At 38.9% G+C, this 18,631-nt stretch overlaps 2 protein-coding genes across 5 annotated transcripts; both read right to left on the reverse strand.

The window, feature by feature from the left end:
- Nucleotides 1-64: 64 nt before the first annotated feature.
- Nucleotides 65-8,201, reverse strand: LOC127263191 (phosphoinositide phosphatase SAC2-like). Of its 4 annotated transcripts, XM_051292212.1 has the most exons (17): nucleotides 8,047-8,201; nucleotides 7,700-7,883; nucleotides 6,516-6,720; nucleotides 6,257-6,422; nucleotides 5,451-5,673; nucleotides 4,919-4,995; nucleotides 4,324-4,511; nucleotides 4,150-4,247; nucleotides 3,902-4,035; nucleotides 3,713-3,808; nucleotides 2,824-3,202; nucleotides 2,259-2,380; nucleotides 1,962-2,075; nucleotides 1,369-1,560; nucleotides 541-717; nucleotides 346-439; nucleotides 65-280 (listed from the first exon to the last, which is right to left on the reverse strand). In XM_051292212.1, the coding sequence occupies exons 2-17, from the start codon at nucleotides 7,811-7,813 to the stop codon at nucleotides 182-184; spliced, it is 2,478 nt and encodes an 825-aa protein (XP_051148169.1). In that variant the 5' UTR covers nucleotides 7,814-7,883; nucleotides 8,047-8,201; the 3' UTR covers nucleotides 65-181. The 4 variants fall into 4 exon arrangements, with proteins under 4 accessions (XP_051148169.1, XP_051148170.1, XP_051148168.1 ...); XM_051292213.1 differs by having other exon boundaries at nucleotides 346-388; nucleotides 7,700-8,192; XM_051292211.1 differs by having other exon boundaries at nucleotides 7,700-8,192.
- A 1,326-nt stretch (nucleotides 8,202-9,527) lies between these two features.
- Nucleotides 9,528-17,596, reverse strand: LOC127262915 (GDSL esterase/lipase 5-like). The gene is made up of 4 exons (XM_051291782.1): nucleotides 17,314-17,596; nucleotides 16,865-17,073; nucleotides 10,759-10,989; nucleotides 9,528-10,630 (listed from the first exon to the last, which is right to left on the reverse strand). The coding sequence occupies exons 1-4, from the start codon at nucleotides 17,594-17,596 to the stop codon at nucleotides 9,989-9,991; spliced, it is 1,365 nt and encodes a 454-aa protein (XP_051147739.1). The 3' UTR covers nucleotides 9,528-9,988.
- Nucleotides 17,597-18,631: the final 1,035 nt, after the last annotated feature.

Here is an 18,631-nt window from a genome sequence, read left to right on the forward strand (position 1 = left end):
AAGATTACAAAGAACTGTAATCACAGAAGGGGGTAAAGAAAAATAAAACGAAGAAGAATTGCAGTAACGGAAAAATAACAATAACATTATTATAAATATGATTGACCCATAACTTTGGAGAAACTGCACCTGTACAATTTTGAGAGTACCAAATATGCATGTATGTATATATGTATCTGTATCAAAAATGAAAGAGCAGATTATCACTAGCAATCCATTGCAAAAACGGCTGGGAATAGTCACCACCGTGGTTAACATCACCAGCAGCCACCTCCTTTCCCTGGAACAACAAACTATGTGTCAAGAATGCATGTTAAACAAGAAGATTCAAGCAAGTTAACTGACCTTCAAACTTGAACCCGACGGACAGGACGGGATTCTATCCACTCTGATTTCACCAGAAGACAACCCAATAGAGGAAGATCCAATAAGAGTTGATCTTTGATCACCAAATAGAATAGGATAAGATTGATACTCAGTATTTTCCAAAATGATGGCGACAGTAAGCAAGATGAAATAATTTGCTAACAAAGGATATACCTTTCGTATGTTTCATCTTCACATGAATTTCCTGATGAAGAAATCCTATCAATGTCAAGAAAGTTTGAGCAGTTGAATGAACCTCCACGTTCCACAAAACATATGCTGTCGTTGTCAACATTCAGCTCCGGTTGCATGTCGGGAAAAAGCTGTCTGCGTGACATACCTGGGGTGTATCTACAAAATAGATGCTGTGAGAATGAAAGATCCAATGCAACACTACAGGAAAGTTGTACATTGTTGCAGTGCCAAAAACATTAGGTCTGTGTTTCAAACACTGCCCTTAAAACCAACACAAAATGCAATGTCCATTCAGTTTAGATTCAATTAACTACCTAATGTGGGATGCACTTTCCTGCAAACCACCTGCCTTCTTCTATGGATAGGAGACTACATAAGTATTTACTATAAACTAATCCAGGATGGTTGAAAAGCAATTGCATGGTTTGACTAGACAGAAATTTTGTGAATTATCTAGTATGTATATACACAAGATCAACCTTCTAATATCCTTAATAGTTCTCCCTCATACAAGAAAATGATGAAAAGCAGCAGAAATACAACAAGGAAAAGAGTTTGCTTAGAAGCATACTAGTACAGTATAGAAGTAAATGTAAATGTCAGAGATAGAAGTTTGAGTACACAAACAAAAACACCATGCAGCAAGTAATTGACGTACAAGTTACTTCTACAAAGCTGTCAATGAGCACTTTTTTAAGAAGGAATATAATATACAGCAGGCATATCTCTCATGAATTACAGAGGAAAGAGCTTTATGGATGGTTAGCATGTATCACAAAAACATTAGTTATCTAGTATTCAACATACCTCACATAAGATATATCCCTTACACGGGTTGAAATATCTGGATTGGATTCAGAAAGACTGACATTACAGTCTTGAGCCTTTACAGGTAACGGTTCAAGAGAAATTTCCTTTAGCATAACCTTCTCATCGTCAATAGCTGAGTTGCTCTCACCAAGAATATTCCCATCAGAAAATGACCTTTTGATTATGGACCTGCAAGTTCAGTTATGTATGCATACTGAGTGAGTTACTCGATAAGGTTGCCCTTGAATAGATTCCATCAATCATTGATATATGGCATATGAATAAATGGTATGGATCTTCAGATCAAACTCAAATGTTCTGTGCGGACCAAACCATAGCAATAAACTGGTACTAGGAATAGGTGCTAATGTATGGTGGACTGGGTAAATTTAGAGAGAATCCAAGAAAGGATAGCAAACAACTAGAAGTGCAACATCAACGAAACTTGCATCATAAAGTGTTTTAGGGACAAGGCGTGACTAAACAAGTTATAACATTGTAAAAACAAGTCAATTTCTGCTGGATGCTGAATTCACTGGAATTATGGACAGGTGTATAACTGAGATTGTAGGTACACATCTGAACACTACCTAGCATGTTCTTCCCCAAAATCAGATCCACGGCTTCCCACATTGAAATGCTGATCAGAATCCAGTTCCCAGAGGTCAGGTTTACCCAGCTGTGGTTGGAAATGCCCCAAGAACCTGCTCATGAAAATCAAAACCTAATGTTGTTATTAACAACTTCAGAATCAGTTAGTATAATAGTAATATATTGTTTGTCGAAAAAATAAAAATGAAAAACAAAAAATAGTAAAAAAAACATCAAAGTGTTGGATTGATAAAAAAAAAAAAAAAGTCTGCTAAATTTGTGAACAATTCACTTACACATTTATGGCATCTTGCTTCTCGGCATCCATGTAAGCATTACTATAGTAACGTCGAAGTGTTCTCAAGAATTCCTGTGACTGTGTTGCAGCTTTCCACTGGCCTCTTCTCTCTGAAAATATCTGTTAAATAACAGAACATGAGCAATCAGACATTTAATAACAGCGATACCACAAACTACCAATACAGCTAGCAGTAAGCTTATACACGAGCAATCAAGATGGAGCAATCAGACATTTAATAACAGCGATACCACAAACTACCAATACAGCTGGCAGTAAGCTTATACACGAGCAATCAAGATGGACCATTATTAAAATTTGGAAACATCCATTTTCTGTTACATTGTTAAAAATATATATGTGTGTGTGTGTGTCATGCTACTAACAGATAAAGATTAATATTTTGGCATGCATGCATGCAAGTCAACATTTCTATACTGCTGAGTCCACCCAGAGAGTAAGCGGTCAGCCAAGACTTTAAAGGAAAATATTGAGCAAAACTTGCTTGAGAACTGCTTTGAACAATGAAAAACTGCTTCAACTTTTGTAGATCCAGTGTTTACCTTATTGTGGGCTGCAGATCCTCCGTATTGTAGGGCAAGTGTGTCCCCCATGGCTTCATAAATTGTCATTAATTCGTCAGCTAAATGGGAGTCTAAATTAATGCTAGGATAATCAATATATCCTAAAGCATGTAATTGGTAACCAAGGGCAACCAGCCCATACACATATTGTGCAACATTTGTGCGATCTAAACAGTCTATGCAATTTGTTCTTAAAACGCCTTTCTGAAACTGTGGAGGCTTGATAAATTGATTTTGATTTGCATCACCATCAAGAACCCTAGGAGTTTTGGCATCCAAGTTATGAGGATCATTAATCCCAGCTCCAAAATCCTCATCGGTACCATAGCCGTTGCAGTTGTTACTACATTGAAGCTGTCTGCAATAAAGTAGATAGGCAATCAAGTTCAGGAACGAGAACAGGATCAAAGTGTCAATTGGTAGTTCACAGAATTGCACAATGAAAGGAAGTGGAGTTTTTTTTTTTGAATGACAATACAACAAGTTCCTAAGAAAGCTCCGAAAAAGTGACATCAGCCAGAGACAAAACTGCCAAATAAGAAAACAAAGAAAAAATGTCTCTGTATACAAATATAGATACCCATAATATTTTCAAGGCTTCCAGAAATTCACAGAAGGAAAAAAAAAAAAGACTCATGCAAAGAGAACCTTGCACAGCTACATCAATCTTGAATAGCAGTATACATTTCTAACAACGATAATATAGTTCCAAACATCAAAAAATTAGCACCTACAGATTGACAAATAGTGCAAGAGTCAAGGCATAAAATGCATTCAATAAATTGTGAGATTATTCAGCTTATTTATTCCACACAGACAAAAGTAGATGACCATGTCACACTGGGAGCAGTTTCTCCATTTTTCTCACCTTGAAGCTGGTAGCACTTGACAGTAAAAGAAACCAGTTAAATCCAATGCATTATCTGCTACTTTGACCAGGTATAGCAAGACACTAGCTGCTTTACTGTAAAATCCGCAAGTATATTTATGAGTAAGCTGTATGCATAAGCATAACGTAACTGAGAGAAAAGAAATGAAAAAATTGTGTGACTTATACTTTCTGGAGTATTTACTCAAATCCCAGTGAAGGAACTTCAGTCTATTTTCAGGTGGAAGGTCCTTGTTTATAACTTCAATAGCCTTAGCAAATTCTGCCCGGAGGACAGATTCTCTTGGTTTCTTCTCCCGAGTCTGTTACTCATAAAATGAATGAGGTATTAACTGTGAATTTAATCCAGCTAACAGAAGAACATAAAGATAAGGAAGAACATGACATTCTAATCTCACTTCAATATAATGTTGTACCTTGATCAAATTCAATATGATGATAGGATTCCCATATCTCTTGACAAGATTCTCAAAGTGAAGTTTGGTGGCTTCATACTTGTCATCTCTCTTTGATACTGAAAAAGACACAGTCAGCGAAGAAAATAAGTTGCAAAACAATTTAGATTATATCACCTGCATTACAAACCGTACATGTGATATTAGGCTTAATATTCAAGCGAGAAGTCTCCTGAGACCAAAAGAGGGGTATTGATCCCCGATTCTGCACAACAGATGATATTTGTATGGGGCATCCTTCCTCCACATCCTCGAGGACAATTTGTTCAGTCTCTACATCATTAGCCACACGCCCCTTCTCATTCACCCCACGTTTTAAATACCTGTAGTATAAAAGCGGCATTGAGAGGTTTGGCATACAGATGGAACAACATTTCACTTCTTTGAATTCTCGTTGTAAATTCGTCCTAGTTCAATGCAGGCCTTAAATCCACAATCAGAAACTATTTTTGATATACAAGTAACCATGCAAGATATAGTATCCCAATCATGCACAATACATACTGTAGAACTATTTTAAAACAAGAAATATAGATCTCAAAATGAGAAATTGCTTTTACAAAAAAAACACACAAGCATACACACGTATAAGATATCTTTTGGCAATGAGACAGTAGTTTATTTGCCTGTTTGTCTATACTAAATGGACATATAGCCAATCAATAGAATGAAACAGATGTATATTATGAAACATTGAGGAATAGTATCATAATCGCATATGTTTAGTTACCTGGTTCCAGCATAATGACGTGAACGCCTAGCAATAAGGATTAAATTGAAGTCACGACCGGATACAGAAAGTTTAATCTGTTTAAAAAATAAAAAAATAAAAAAAAAAAACATCACATGAGTCTTCATGGTTAGAAGAATGAAGAAATCTAAATATAAGACGCATAGAGTATACCGATAAACCATGTGCTCCATACTAATAAGTTAAAGCGACATAAATATGAATCCAAGCAACACCATATACATAAAAGGTTAAGTGGCATCTTTATGAAGAGTAATTAATGAGTCTACAGGTACATTTGGAATAGTTTCAAAAGACAAAAATGAAGGATGGAAACCAACAAACCTATGACAGCAAGAAATGCAATTTTCCTGACATCCATGGTTAAAAAAAAAACAATTAATTAATTGAATATAGAAGTTAATAAGAACGCCAACTGCAAGGTACAGTATTGGGAATAGTATATGATATGATAAAAGGGAACATAAATAAAATAGAATCAACCATAAAGAACTTTTTTATCACTGAGTACCTGTTTAAAAAATCCATGAACCAATGCCACAGTCCAGATTGAATTCTTTAGCTTCTTCCGAATCCCACTGGTTAAGAACTCGTTCCAGACAAACATTGTCTCATAGAGGGATAACCCTGTTTCATGACTGCTAAGATTTTTTTGAAGACTAAGCATAACATGGTAGGAGTAGCTAAAAAAGAAGTCCTTTGTAAGATCCACCGCACGTACAAGCTTCTTGTATCTAGTTATCAACAAGAGAAAAGGCAGAGGCAATTAAAGTGAATGGGAATCCAGTTAAAGGGGTAAATATAAAAGCTCAGAGATAAATAACATAGAACCAGAAAGCAAAAGATGTCTGCCTGAAAATTCTGGCGATACCTTGTGTCATTCAACATGTTAAATTAACATCATAACACCATATGGTTTTGCCGCTGTGCATTTGCTGGGTAAGACTGATAATGGGAACTAACAGCAATTTAACTATTCAGACTGCACTTAGGGAAGTGCTGTATGCTATTAAAATGAAAATTTGTTTGCTTCAGTAATCAACAGTCAAATGCTAGTGTATAGGAACTAATTCTCATGCAGAATCATATGACACAGATGCTCACAGAAGGGTGTATCATAAAATATTACAGATGTTACTTCCACAGAGCAGAATTGGCAATAGATACTGCATCAAGATAAAAGTGACTAGCCAAACAACAACATTTATGATAAGTAATACTAAATGTACATAAGAAAATAAAGTATAGTTAGTCTTATGTTTGGTTCTCTCATAATAACAGTGCAAATTTACATTTACATGCAGAATTGACAAAGACCTGTTTTCAATTTTAGAATTAGCCATATGTGAGAGCAGAGTGGAATTGGGTATCTGAATCATCTCGCTCTTGTCAATGCAATATACTGCATGACCACAAATTGTGCCAATCTTTTTTCTTTTAGTTATAAGCAGCATGTAATAAGGCCCCAAAAATTGTATGAATCCTGTCATCAAATAAAGCAAAATCAGGAAAACTCCTCTTTTGGTGGGTTGTATTAATCAATTTGTTGAGGCAGGAATTTTGATGATAAACGTACCAACAATTCCATAGCAAGTGGTAACAAATTTCAGACCACCAGTAGATTTGTTCCCTTCATGAATCCTTTTTAGGAGGTCGCAGCATTCACCTTCGGAATATAATGTGGAGTCTTCGGTGATGCTTAGTTCCGACACATATAACCTGTGAATCTTCAAGACTCTCCAATTTGTTCGGTTTTTGTCCCGCCCAATCATATAAAAGTTCTACAACATCAGGAAGCATATTAGTAATCTGATTGCAAAACTAGATTAAACACAAAATTTCAGGACAACAATATTAACTGCATGAGATAACATGTCAATTGAGAGCAAGACAACAATTTCCTAAATTATTATAACCAATTTTAGCAATGAGTCTTAAAATAGTCGACAAAGTCAACAACTCAACATAGCAGCTTAACAAAATAACAACAGTAATTAATTAACAATACTAAATCCAAAATGTAATCAAAACATTTAGGAGCAAGGATAGAGATTCAAAGAATGCTTGTAATAAATGCAATAAGAAAAACAAACATGCACGTGCTTAAAAATTTTGACAATGCACTCAGATTGATTCCGATTCCCACTTCCATGTCATCTCATCTTACCTGCACATGTCAATCATCCTAAAGTGCAATATCACCACCAAGGAAGTTGCACCACTTTAGTACGATGGAACAAGAAACTGTGTCTATAAATCTTTTATACAGCCATCTCTCTAAGTCTTATGCTTTTAGTAACCACTCTAAATCCAACAAAAGCTCTATAACCTAAAGCCACAGTAATGATCACTATGTATCCAATTAAAGATTTTTATATTTTATTTTTTTTAAAAAAAGACATGATAGGGGATAAAACAACCAGATCATATTTGGATCAATTTTCTTGAAATGGTCCTGTGGAACTTAAAATGGACAAGAAATCTATATTTCAACCAGATTAAGCAAAGACTAACATATTCTATATTTAGAAATGGCTCTGCTTATTATCTGAATTAAGATCGTTGCCAATTCTCCACCATCCGTTGCTCTTAAGTCTTAATACAAACCAAATAGCCGTAATTAATAATCAGCACCTTGTGCATAAAACCGAAACCAGTTTCCACCAAGAAATCAGCAATCTTTCAGCATTCCAAACAAAACTCAAGGTCCGAATTTTAAGATTCTACAAAATCAACAAATCGGCCGGAAAAAATATATACCGAATGAGTCTCATAGAGCCTGAACTTGTGCAAGTAATTCCCGCAGCCATCACCATAATTGAGCTCCAGCTTATTCTGAAGCTTTTCTTCATTACACATGGCCACGGTTCCCATTCCCGCCTCCGGAGCCCCGTTCTACAAGCCTAAATAATTGTCTGTCCGAGTCAACTCTGCAGCACAATCCCTAAACATCCCTCACAACATACATGTATAAATCTTAATCAAAATCTAAATTACAACATCCTGTAGTCAGGAAAATTTATACAATGAGATGGATCATGTCCACTAAAAAATATAAAAATGAAAATAAAAATAAAAAATAAAAAACGGGAGAAACTCAAATATACAATTATTAGAGAATGAAAAGGGCGAGTCTTTCTTGCGGGGGGCTTAGATCGGCGGCAGCAGAGCAGAGCAGAGGAGAGGAGAGGAAATGGAGCAGAGATGAGCAAGCGACGACTGCGTCCACACAAAAAATAAAAATAAAAACAATTGCTTTGAAGGAAGGGAATATGGCATATACGTAATTGTTCTTGTGATTATTATTATTATTATTATTATGATTGTGATACACATATACGTCTAGTGGTGTATTGAATGGAGGTGGAAATAATATTATTATTATCATTTATTTCACCAATAAATCAATCAAGTAGTGTGTGTGTGTGTATGTATGTATGAAATGATGACATTGTAGCACATGGACAATGGCGTTGCAATAAAATTTGATGCACATTAGATTTATTTGCAGCCATATTGTTAATAGTGGTCAAATTAATCGACACGGTGGGTGGGAGGGTGGGTGATCTTGCAATCAGTCACAAGGTTATGTTATGGATTCAAAAATTCAAGCAGGTTGGTTGAGTAGTAGTAGTATAGCCGTATAGGTATGGTTTAAATTAAATTAAATTAAATTTGAACCCATACATACATACAATAGAAATAGAAATAGAGATTAGAAAATGAATCATTGACAGAAAAGAGAAAGAGAAATAGAGATTAAGTCTGCTTATACGATTATGTGATGATTATTATTATTATTATAATAAGAGGAGGAACGTATGGGCGGCGTGGCAGAGCAGAATATGCCTCCCTGCCACTGCCAGTTGGGAACAGCATATGCTCAGCCTCAGCCTCAGCCTCCCTCCCGCACAAGTCAAATATGAATATGAATATGAATATGAATACATCGCACCTACCTGCTCTCCCACTTTGATCATGCCTTATAATCATTAATTAATTAATTAATTAATTAATAGATATATAAATGAATAAATAGCTTTCATTACTTGCAATTGCTCAACTCTCCTTTCCAATTATATACACATACAGTAGCAAGCAACTTGTCAATTATGATGATTATTACTTAATTAATAATTAAATGAATGTTGATTTTTATATAACTTAAGTAAGTCATACCCCAATCAAGCCAAGCCCAATTAACATCCGAATCCGATCCAAAAATGAAAGTGAAAAGTAAAAGTAATTAAAGAGAGGTATTAATTATTAGGAGGGAACTCGCAGCAATGGAATGGAATTGCCTGCTTCATTCATTCATATTCTCTTTTATTGGTTGTTGTTGTTATTATTATTATTATTATTCCTTCTTATCGTAGCATATATGATGCCATGGTATCACGAATCAACAAAGTTACGAATAAAGAGGGGCGGATGAAATTAAATGGACAGACGATGGATTGGAATTTGAATTTGAATTTGGAATCAAATCATCGTCTCAATTACCACACACATTAGATTAGAGTGAGAGAGACGGGCACAGACAGGGCAAAATCAAAATAATTAATCAAGATACCATTCATTCATTATTGGTGTCAGTCAGTCAGTCTAGTCGACCTACCCCACCCCACTTACAAGAAAAGAAAAATACACTACAACACTATGACATTGACAAGCGACTTTAACTAGTACTACTTACTAATACCATACCGTAACAGTTGTGTATATATAATAGGAATAGGAATTTTAATTAACTTCCAGTTCAGACTCGGCACGTCACAATCACAATCATTATACGTACTAGTAAGTATCACATACACTCCCACTCCCATGCACACAACACAACACAACATGCATTGCATATATATATATATATATAACAACAACTAATTATATATATATATCACGTGTCACGTGACGTGAGCCAGAGCCAAAATAAAGCAAGCATTACTACTTTCATGCTTATTAGAATATAATTAAACACCATGCATCGATTATGGAGTATTATATTAGCAAATAGCAATGCAGTAGATTAATTAATTACCTGCATGATTAAATATCGAAGAAGAGGTTGCGGAGGTTGTAAGGGGATGATGTTTGCCTGCACCACATCTGGTCTGCCATTTGCTTGTAGACAGATTGGGTGAGGTGATACGAGTCCCAGAACACAAACTCCCCGGGCTTCTCACACACCTCATACTCCTCACCCATCACCCTCTTCCCTCCACAGCTGAATACCCCATTCCAATGCCCACTCCCACAGCATGCCCTTTCTCCTTCCCTCAACCCATACTTCTCCGGGAATGCCCTCATCTGGCCCAGGCTCCCATTGAAGTCATAGATCAAATACTTCAACTTCAACTTCAACTTCAACCCCCCATCATCATCAGTATCATTACCATTATCATTACCATTACCATTACCATTACCATTACCATTACCATTACCATGGTAGTAGTAGTAGTGTTCCTCTTCCATTCTTGACAGCATTTTGCTCAGTGCTTTGTTGTGCAGTCTTGCTAAATCTGAAGCCTCCTCCAAGCACTTTCTTCCATTGTTGTTATTATTAATGCCGCCTTCACCTTCACCAGCAGGGTAATTTTGCAGCGGTAGTAGTATTCTCAAGCCTGGTAGACACCCCAGTTCCCCCAGATTCAGAAACACAAATTTCCTGCCCCCATTTTCGTATATGGCCTGCATCCACGCACACATACATACATATATAATCACTTTATTAATTTATGCAATGTTTCACGTACAAACTAATAATTAGACTAGTGATTAATACTATATATATGCATGGGAATTCAATTAATAATTACTTTTAGGACAAGGGTGAGGTTGCCGATCACCATTTCCACATATTCCGAGGGAGCATAAGATGACAGCACACTTGAATTTAGGAGGAAAGGGCTGATATAGTCATTGGTGCCAATGCTGAACATGTACACGGCACTCGATGATATTGCTGCTGCTTCTTCGTCTCCCAGCTTGTTCCTTAATTCTGCAATCTCCTTCTCGTAGTATTTTTGCTGTGTTCTCAGATCAATAACCTGCAGTACGTGCAGATATATGAATACCAACAATGTATATGTACTGTATGCTTATAGAAATTAAATTACAGAGATTAATTGTATTAATTATTTTGTTGAATGGGATTCATAACTGACTGAATTTTTCAATTTCTATTTCAATGGATGCCTCTATCTGTCGGATTATGCATGTAAAAGAGAGAACAAATAATTTCGAAAAAACAAGGTACTAATACATAACTACATAAGCAGAAGGCCAATGGGGGGCCATAGGGTCGATTATGAAGTTACATTGGGCTTTTGGCCCACTGATATATAATATTTTGGGCCCACCATTTCTAAGTCCAGTAGTTCTCATGACCAGCTTTAATGGTACCCTCAACCTCAATCAACTCAGAAATTAAAAAAGAGAGGACTGAATACTTACGAAATTTAGGGTTTCCTTTTAGTAATTTCATTGATTGAAGATTTCAACTTTTTGTGGTTTGGCACTACTACACTTAGCCATTAATTGTATCTAAAAAAACGTTGTAAGAAAGCTGTATATTTATGTCTAAAGTGAAAATGCAGTGGGAACGAACCTAACTTACAAGGAATATTAGGAGTTCTGCCTATTAATTAATATTTACAATAATCATACATGCATACATATATTGGTGTATCAAAGTAAAATAATTTGCTTTATGTTGATATATATATAGTATATATATTTTATATATTGATATATATATTCTACCTAATATATCTCTTGTATAAATATAATATTGAACCCTAATTGTGTTTCAATGAAAATAGAGTTTATTCCATAAATTGTAACATGGTATCAGAGCCATGCTTTTTCCCGACCAAATCGAAACAACCCACGAATTCCAGATAGCATATTTCCGACCACTTCCGACCGTCACCGCCACCACCATCGTCTTCGCCGTCACGAGACCGGCCGGACACCGGAACAGTTCGGCGAACGGCGGCGCGTGAGCCACACACGCGCCCGACGTGTTTTCCGGCCGGACGCCTCGCCGGCGCGTGGAGGCGCGTGCGGCGGCCGTTGGCGGCGATCTTTGCACCGTCGTGTTCGGAATTTGATTTCCTCCGCGATGGTATCTTCACTTCTTCCGTTTGAGCAGTTTTTTGTATCCGGTTGACTTTTTGTGTTTCGGGTTTGATTCGATTTCTGTCGTTTCGGCTTTCGGCTTGAGGTTTGAGATATTGTTTTCTCTTGAGTTTCTATGGAAAAGATAGATGTACATATTCCGATCAATGTTGTTATGTCCGGAGATAATTACAGTTTGTGGGCACAATCGATGAAAAGTTTTTTGATAGGTCGGAAATTGTGGCGAATTGTTACGGGAGATATAGTTGCCCCCATTGCTCCGGTTTCTATAGGAGAAGTTACGCCTACCACCACAGTTGTTGAATCTTATATTGAAAAATTGGAAGATTGGGATAGTAAAAACCATCAAATTCTCACTTTGTTACGCAATACTTCCACTCCGGCGATCCATGTTCAGCTTGCCTAATTTGACACTGCCAAGGCAGCGTGGGATTTCTTGGCAGTCCGCTTCCGTGCTACTGGTTTGGCACATTATTATCAGTTATGGAGCACTCTCCACGATCTAAAACAGGAACCAGGACAATCTATCAACGACTTCCTTGCCCAAGTGTAACCCCTTTGGCATCGGTTGGATCAAGCAGAGATCAGTCCTGATCATCTTCGCCTCATTCAGGTCTTGATGGCTTTGCGTCCAGAGTATGAGGCAGTTCGTGCCTCTTTGTTACATCGGCATCCACTTCCTACCTTGGATGCAGCTATTCAGGAGATTCTGTTTGAGGAAACTCGTCTCCACCTAGCTAAGGCTCCTCAGCTTGATTCTGCTCTTGCGGTCACTGCCCGAACTCCTACTCAGAGTCGTTCTCATCGTTGCAAAAGATGTCAGTCCTCTGATCATGACTTCGGTCATTGCCCAAAGGTGGAGTGTCACTACTGTCATGTTTTAGGCCATACTATACAGTATTGCCCCACTAGGCCGTCTCGCTCTGGAAGTAGTAACTACAAGCCTCGGAATTCTCGTGGACCTCAGTCTGGTACCTCCTTTGTCACAGCCTCTGCTGCGCCTGCGCCTGCGCCTCCTACGATTCAGGACCTGGAAGCTCTTCTTAAACAGGTTCTATCTTCCAATACCGCCATGTCTACCACATCAGGTAACTCTCCTTGGTATTTTGATTCTGCTTGCAATAATCATATGACCTCTGATATACGCCTTATGACCTCCACATCCACCGCACCATCCTTACCTCCTATCCTTACTGCCAATGGTACCCATATGCGCATCACCCATACCGGACATACATCCACCTCATCCTTATCCCTCCCCGACACATACTGTATCCCTCAATTAACCTTAAATCTGATTTCCGTTGGTCAATTAGTTGATCAAGGTCTCATCGTGATATTTTCTTCTACTGGTGTACAGGTTCAGGACGCGCAAACCGGGCGGACTCTTGGGAAGGGCCGGAAGACGGGCCGCTTATTTGAACTTACGTCACTCCAGGTCCCTCGTCCCTCTATCTCAGCTGCCACCACCTCTACACCATCCTGCCTTCAGTGGCATCGTCGTCTCAGTCATGCATCTTCCAATAAAGTCAGGTCTTTGATTAGTCAGGGTAGTTTGGGTTCTGTTAAGTTTGAGTCTTTTAATTGTGTGGATTGTTCGTTGGGAAAACAACCTGCTGTGTCGTTTCCTCATAGTACTTCCATTGCGGATACTCCGTTTTCCTTAGTTCACTCGGATATTTGGGGACCTTCGCCCACTGTGTCTATGAATGGTTCTCGTTATTTTGTGATTTTTATTGATGACTATTCTCGTTTTACATGAATTTACTTTCTGCGGCATCGTTCTGAACTTCCATCTATTTATATGACCTTTGCTAAAATGATACATACCCAATTTTTCTCTACCATAAAAACTCTCCGCACAGATAATGCTCTTGAGTATACTGATTCATCATTTCTTAGTTTCTTATCTGATCAAGGTACTGCTGTCCAACGCTCCTACCCATACACCTCTCCACAAAATGGTCGCGCCGAACGTAAACACCGACATATCCTCGATACAGTCCGCACCCTTCTCTTATCAGCCTCTTGTCCAGATCGCTTTTGGGGGGAAGCCGCACTCACCGCTGTCCACGCTATAAATCGTGTCCCTTCCTCTGTCCTAGGTAATGTCAGTCCTTTTGAAAGACTATTTAATCGTACCCCTGATTATAGTCTTCTCCGCCCTTTCGGTTGTGTCAGTTTTGTCCTCCTCCCTCATCATGAGCGCACTAAGTTAGAACCTCGCGCGCGTCTGTGTTGCTTCCTGGGCTACGGGTTAGAACATAAGGGTTATCGTTGTTGGGATCCCATTTCCAATAGGCTACGTATTTCTCGTCATGTCACATTTTGGGAGGATACCAAATTCTCTTCCTTGTCTCACTTCCGAGTCCCCTTTGATCGTTCGTCTCCGTTCTTTACCTTGTCCTCTCCACCTCTATTCCCTTCCAGTGACACGGCTTCGTCTCTGTCTCCCGCTCCTGACGCTGTCCCGGTTGCGCCTCCTGAACCGCAGCTGATCCCCGAGTCTACTCCTACTCTCGACTCCGATACATCACCACCACCAGAGCCTGACACGACTTCGATCTCAGCCCCTGATCCTGGCCCTCGTCGTTCCACTCGGGTTAGTCACCTTCCTACTCACTTACTTGATTATCACTGCTTCTCTGCCACCTTGTCCCATCATGAGCCCAGGTCCTTTCGTGAGGCGTATGCGGATCCGTTGTGACGGCAGGCTATGTCTGAGGAGTTGCAGGCTTTGGAGAAAACCCATACGTGGGATATGGTTGATCTTCCCCCTGGCAAGAAACCTATTGGCTGCAAGTGGGTATTCAGAATCAAAACTCACTCTGATGGATCTATCGAGCGCTACAAGGCGCGTTTGGTAGCCAAAGGCTACACCCAGCAGTATGGTATCGACTATGAGGAGACATTTGCCCCGGTTGCTCGTCTCACCTCTGTCCGCTGTCTTATCGCCATCGCTGCCGCTCGTCGGTGGCCCCTGCATCAGCTTGATGTCAAGAATGCGTTCTTGCATGGTGATTTATCCGAGGATATCTACATGTCTCCTCCTCCTGGTTTTCCTACCTCTTCTAAGGTATGCAAACTTCGCCGTGCCCTATATGGTTTGAAACAGGCACCTCGAGCTTGGTTTTCGAAATTTAGCTCTGCTCTACTCCAGCTTGGCTTTACTTCTAGTGATCATGATTCGGCTCTCTTCCTTCGACGTGGGTCAGCTGGAATTACTATTTTATTGCTTTATGTGGATGACATGATCATTACGGGAGATGATGCATCAGGAATCTCCGAGTTGCAGGCTCATCTACACCGTCACTTCGAGATGAAGAGTTTAGGGCCTCTTCGGTACTTCCTAGGACTTGAGATCTCCGACACCTCCGACGGAAATTATCTCTCTCAAGCCAAGTATGCCTCCGACCTCCTATCTAGTGCCGGTCTCACTGACTCCAAGACTGTTCCTACACCTCTTGATTCTGACTGTCGTCTTACTCCGATGGACGGCGTTCCCCTTGATGATCCGACTTTGTATCGTCAGCTGGTGGGAAGTCTCATCTACCTGACTGTCACTCGACCGGATATTGCTTATGCCGTCCATATCATCAGTCAGTTTATGTCTGCTCCTCGGACGACTCATCATTCTGCTGTCCTACGGATTCTCCGGTACGTCAAAGGTACCCTTCTTCATGGACTTCATTATTCCGCTCGTTCCTCCTTAGTTTTGACTGGGTATTCTGACGCTGATTGGGCGGGAGATCCCTCTGATCGCCGCTCGACCACCGGGTTTTGCTTCTTCCTTGGCGACTCGCTTATTTCATGGCGCAGCAAGAAACAGACGGTTGTCTCCCGGTCCAGTGCAGAGTCTGAATATAGAGCCCTTGCCGATACCGCTGCCGAGCTTCTATGGCTTCGCTGGCTTTTGGCTGATCTTGGAGTACCTCAGCCCTCTGCCACTATTATCCATTGCGACAGTCAGAGCGCCATGAAGATTTCAACAAATGATGTCTTCCACGAGCGTACGAAGCACATTGAGATCGACTGTCACCTTGTACGTCATCACGTTGCTCATGGAAGCATCTCCTTGTCTCCTATTTCCTCTGCTGATCAGACGGCCGACGGATTCACCAAACCTCACCTTCCCGGCCGTTTTCAGTCATTTTTGAGCAAACTCAAGTTGGGCTCCACCGTTCCACCTTGAGTTTGAGGGGGGATGTTGATATATATATAGTATATATATTTTATATATTGATATATATATTCTACCTAATATATCTCTTGTATAAATATAATATTGAACCCTAATTGTGTTTAAATGAAAATAGAGTTTATTCCATCAATCGTAACACTTTACATACCTCATCTGTTGAGACATCAACATGAAGATATTAATATTTGATCAAGCTGGATCGGAGTTTAATGATCAAAATGTGAATGTTTAAGATCTGGTAGACAGTCTTCAACCACAAGTTTTGGACATAAAGGGGAATCGTGTGTGTATATACGATTCACCACCATGTATATATATATATATATATATCCCTCTGTTTTAGCATAGCATAGCGTGGTATATTAATCACCTACCAACTACATGATCTAGAAGTATGTATTGATCAGCAGCAGCTAGTAAGGGTAGTGTAGGGATAATAATTTTATATACTAATTGAATGGGAGAGGAACAATAGGCATGTCTTTAATTTTCAGATGATGAATCGAAAAGCTAATTAGGTTAACTAAATGAATTAATTAATTAAATTGGGGAAAGAGAAGAGAAGAATAGTAGTTACGTACGAATCCCTGAAAAGTGAGTGACAAAGCCCCAGCCCCTCCAGATGCGAAATTCACTCCATGGTATTGCGGTCTCTGCCAATCATTCATCTTCTCATCATCATCATCATCATCATCATCATCATCATCATCTCCATCTCCATCTCCATCTCCCTTGATATTTCGTCCGGGCTGTAGATATGGAGGAATCAACGGCAGATTTGCACGCTCAGCTATATATATATATACACATCAGTACATGTAGTACATACACATGTCATGTTACGAAATGACAGCAACAATTAGGAAAAAGGAATTCACTCTCATTGGTTCTGCAGTTGCAAACTTGCAATTGAGTTAATTAATATAATGCGTACGGTACAACGTACTACCATCGCCATTGCACACAAAATCAGGACATGAATCGCAGCAGTTATTTGTGTGTGTTGGTGGTGATTGGATTATATATATACCGATGAAATCGGAAATGAGGCGGCCGTCGGAGAATCTTCCGGTAGGTCGGCGGAAGTAAGTCTCGCCGTAGGGCCAGAAATCGGCTCTATCGAGAGTTGTGGTATTGATGTAGTTGTTATTTCCGGCGTCGAAGAAGGAGTCGCCGAAGATGAAGAGGCTCGGCGCCGCCTTCCCGCTTCTCCGCTTGGACTCGCCGCTTCTCACTACCACTCCATTCATGAAACAGATAAACAGCAGCAACAGAAACATTATTCGTAGTTTAGCCATTTGCTCCTTCTCCATGTCTGCAGCAGAACCTCAACTCAGTTGAATGAAGGACGCGTTGCTTCCAGGGAATATATTCATATTTACATATATATATATATATATATATTCACGTGGTTACAATATTAATTAATAAATTGCTGGAAATTTATATATTGGCTGTAGCGTAGATGTCGGATCCATTGCTCCCTCTTCATCCCTCTAATTGCTTCTCAGTTGACTTTATTTTCTTCTTTCTTATGTTTGAACCTAATTGCAAAATTTTTATTATTGTCGCATTAAATTTACATATACAAACAGATATTTTTTTCTCTATTTTCACTACTTATATTTTTTTTAATTGTCATTCAAATTTATTCTATTTTCTTTCTATAACAAAATATCACTTTTTTTTTCTCTTTCTTTATTAAAAAATAAAAATAACGTTACTCTTGCAAGGGAATATAAACATATAGAAAATACTGAGAGAGTGAAAAGACGAATGAATCTTAACAGACCTGTATTCAGAAACATCCACAAATACATACAACAAAACAAAAAAGTTTGGTGGTATTGAGATTCAGGACAAACACAAAGCCCAAAATGAAAGTTGGACTTTACCAGCCCAGCCCAATTCAAATACAGATATACCCTCTCTAAATTTGGAAAGGGTGTAAATATGAGTGCATACAACATCTTCATCTTTCACCCATCCCTGTACAATTTGTTGTTTCAATTTTTCACAAGAATTAAATAAAAATTGCAGGTGCAGCAGCAGCCTGGCTACCTGAATCTAAATTCCCTCCCAGTTGTGGAAGTTGACGTTGATGTTGATGCTACATAAGAATAGCCACAGAACATTTCTTGGACACTGTCTGGGAAGTCAGAGCAAGTGCGATCTGGAAATTGTTGATTCATCCAACGAAACATGTTCATGTTCATGATCATTATTAATTAATTTACACATCTACCCTTCAAACTACAAAATCAAATTTAAATGTTAGAGGTGGGCTGAGCCAAAAAAATCCCTACCATGTGATTAGGGTTCCATCTAATGTTGTTAAGTGAGAATCC

The sequence above is a fragment of the Andrographis paniculata genome, unplaced genomic scaffold (assembly GCF_009805555.1).
Source record: "Andrographis paniculata isolate CXL003 unplaced genomic scaffold, ASM980555v1 Contig66END, whole genome shotgun sequence".
In the NCBI taxonomy this organism is placed as follows: Eukaryota; Viridiplantae; Streptophyta; class Magnoliopsida; order Lamiales; family Acanthaceae; genus Andrographis; species Andrographis paniculata.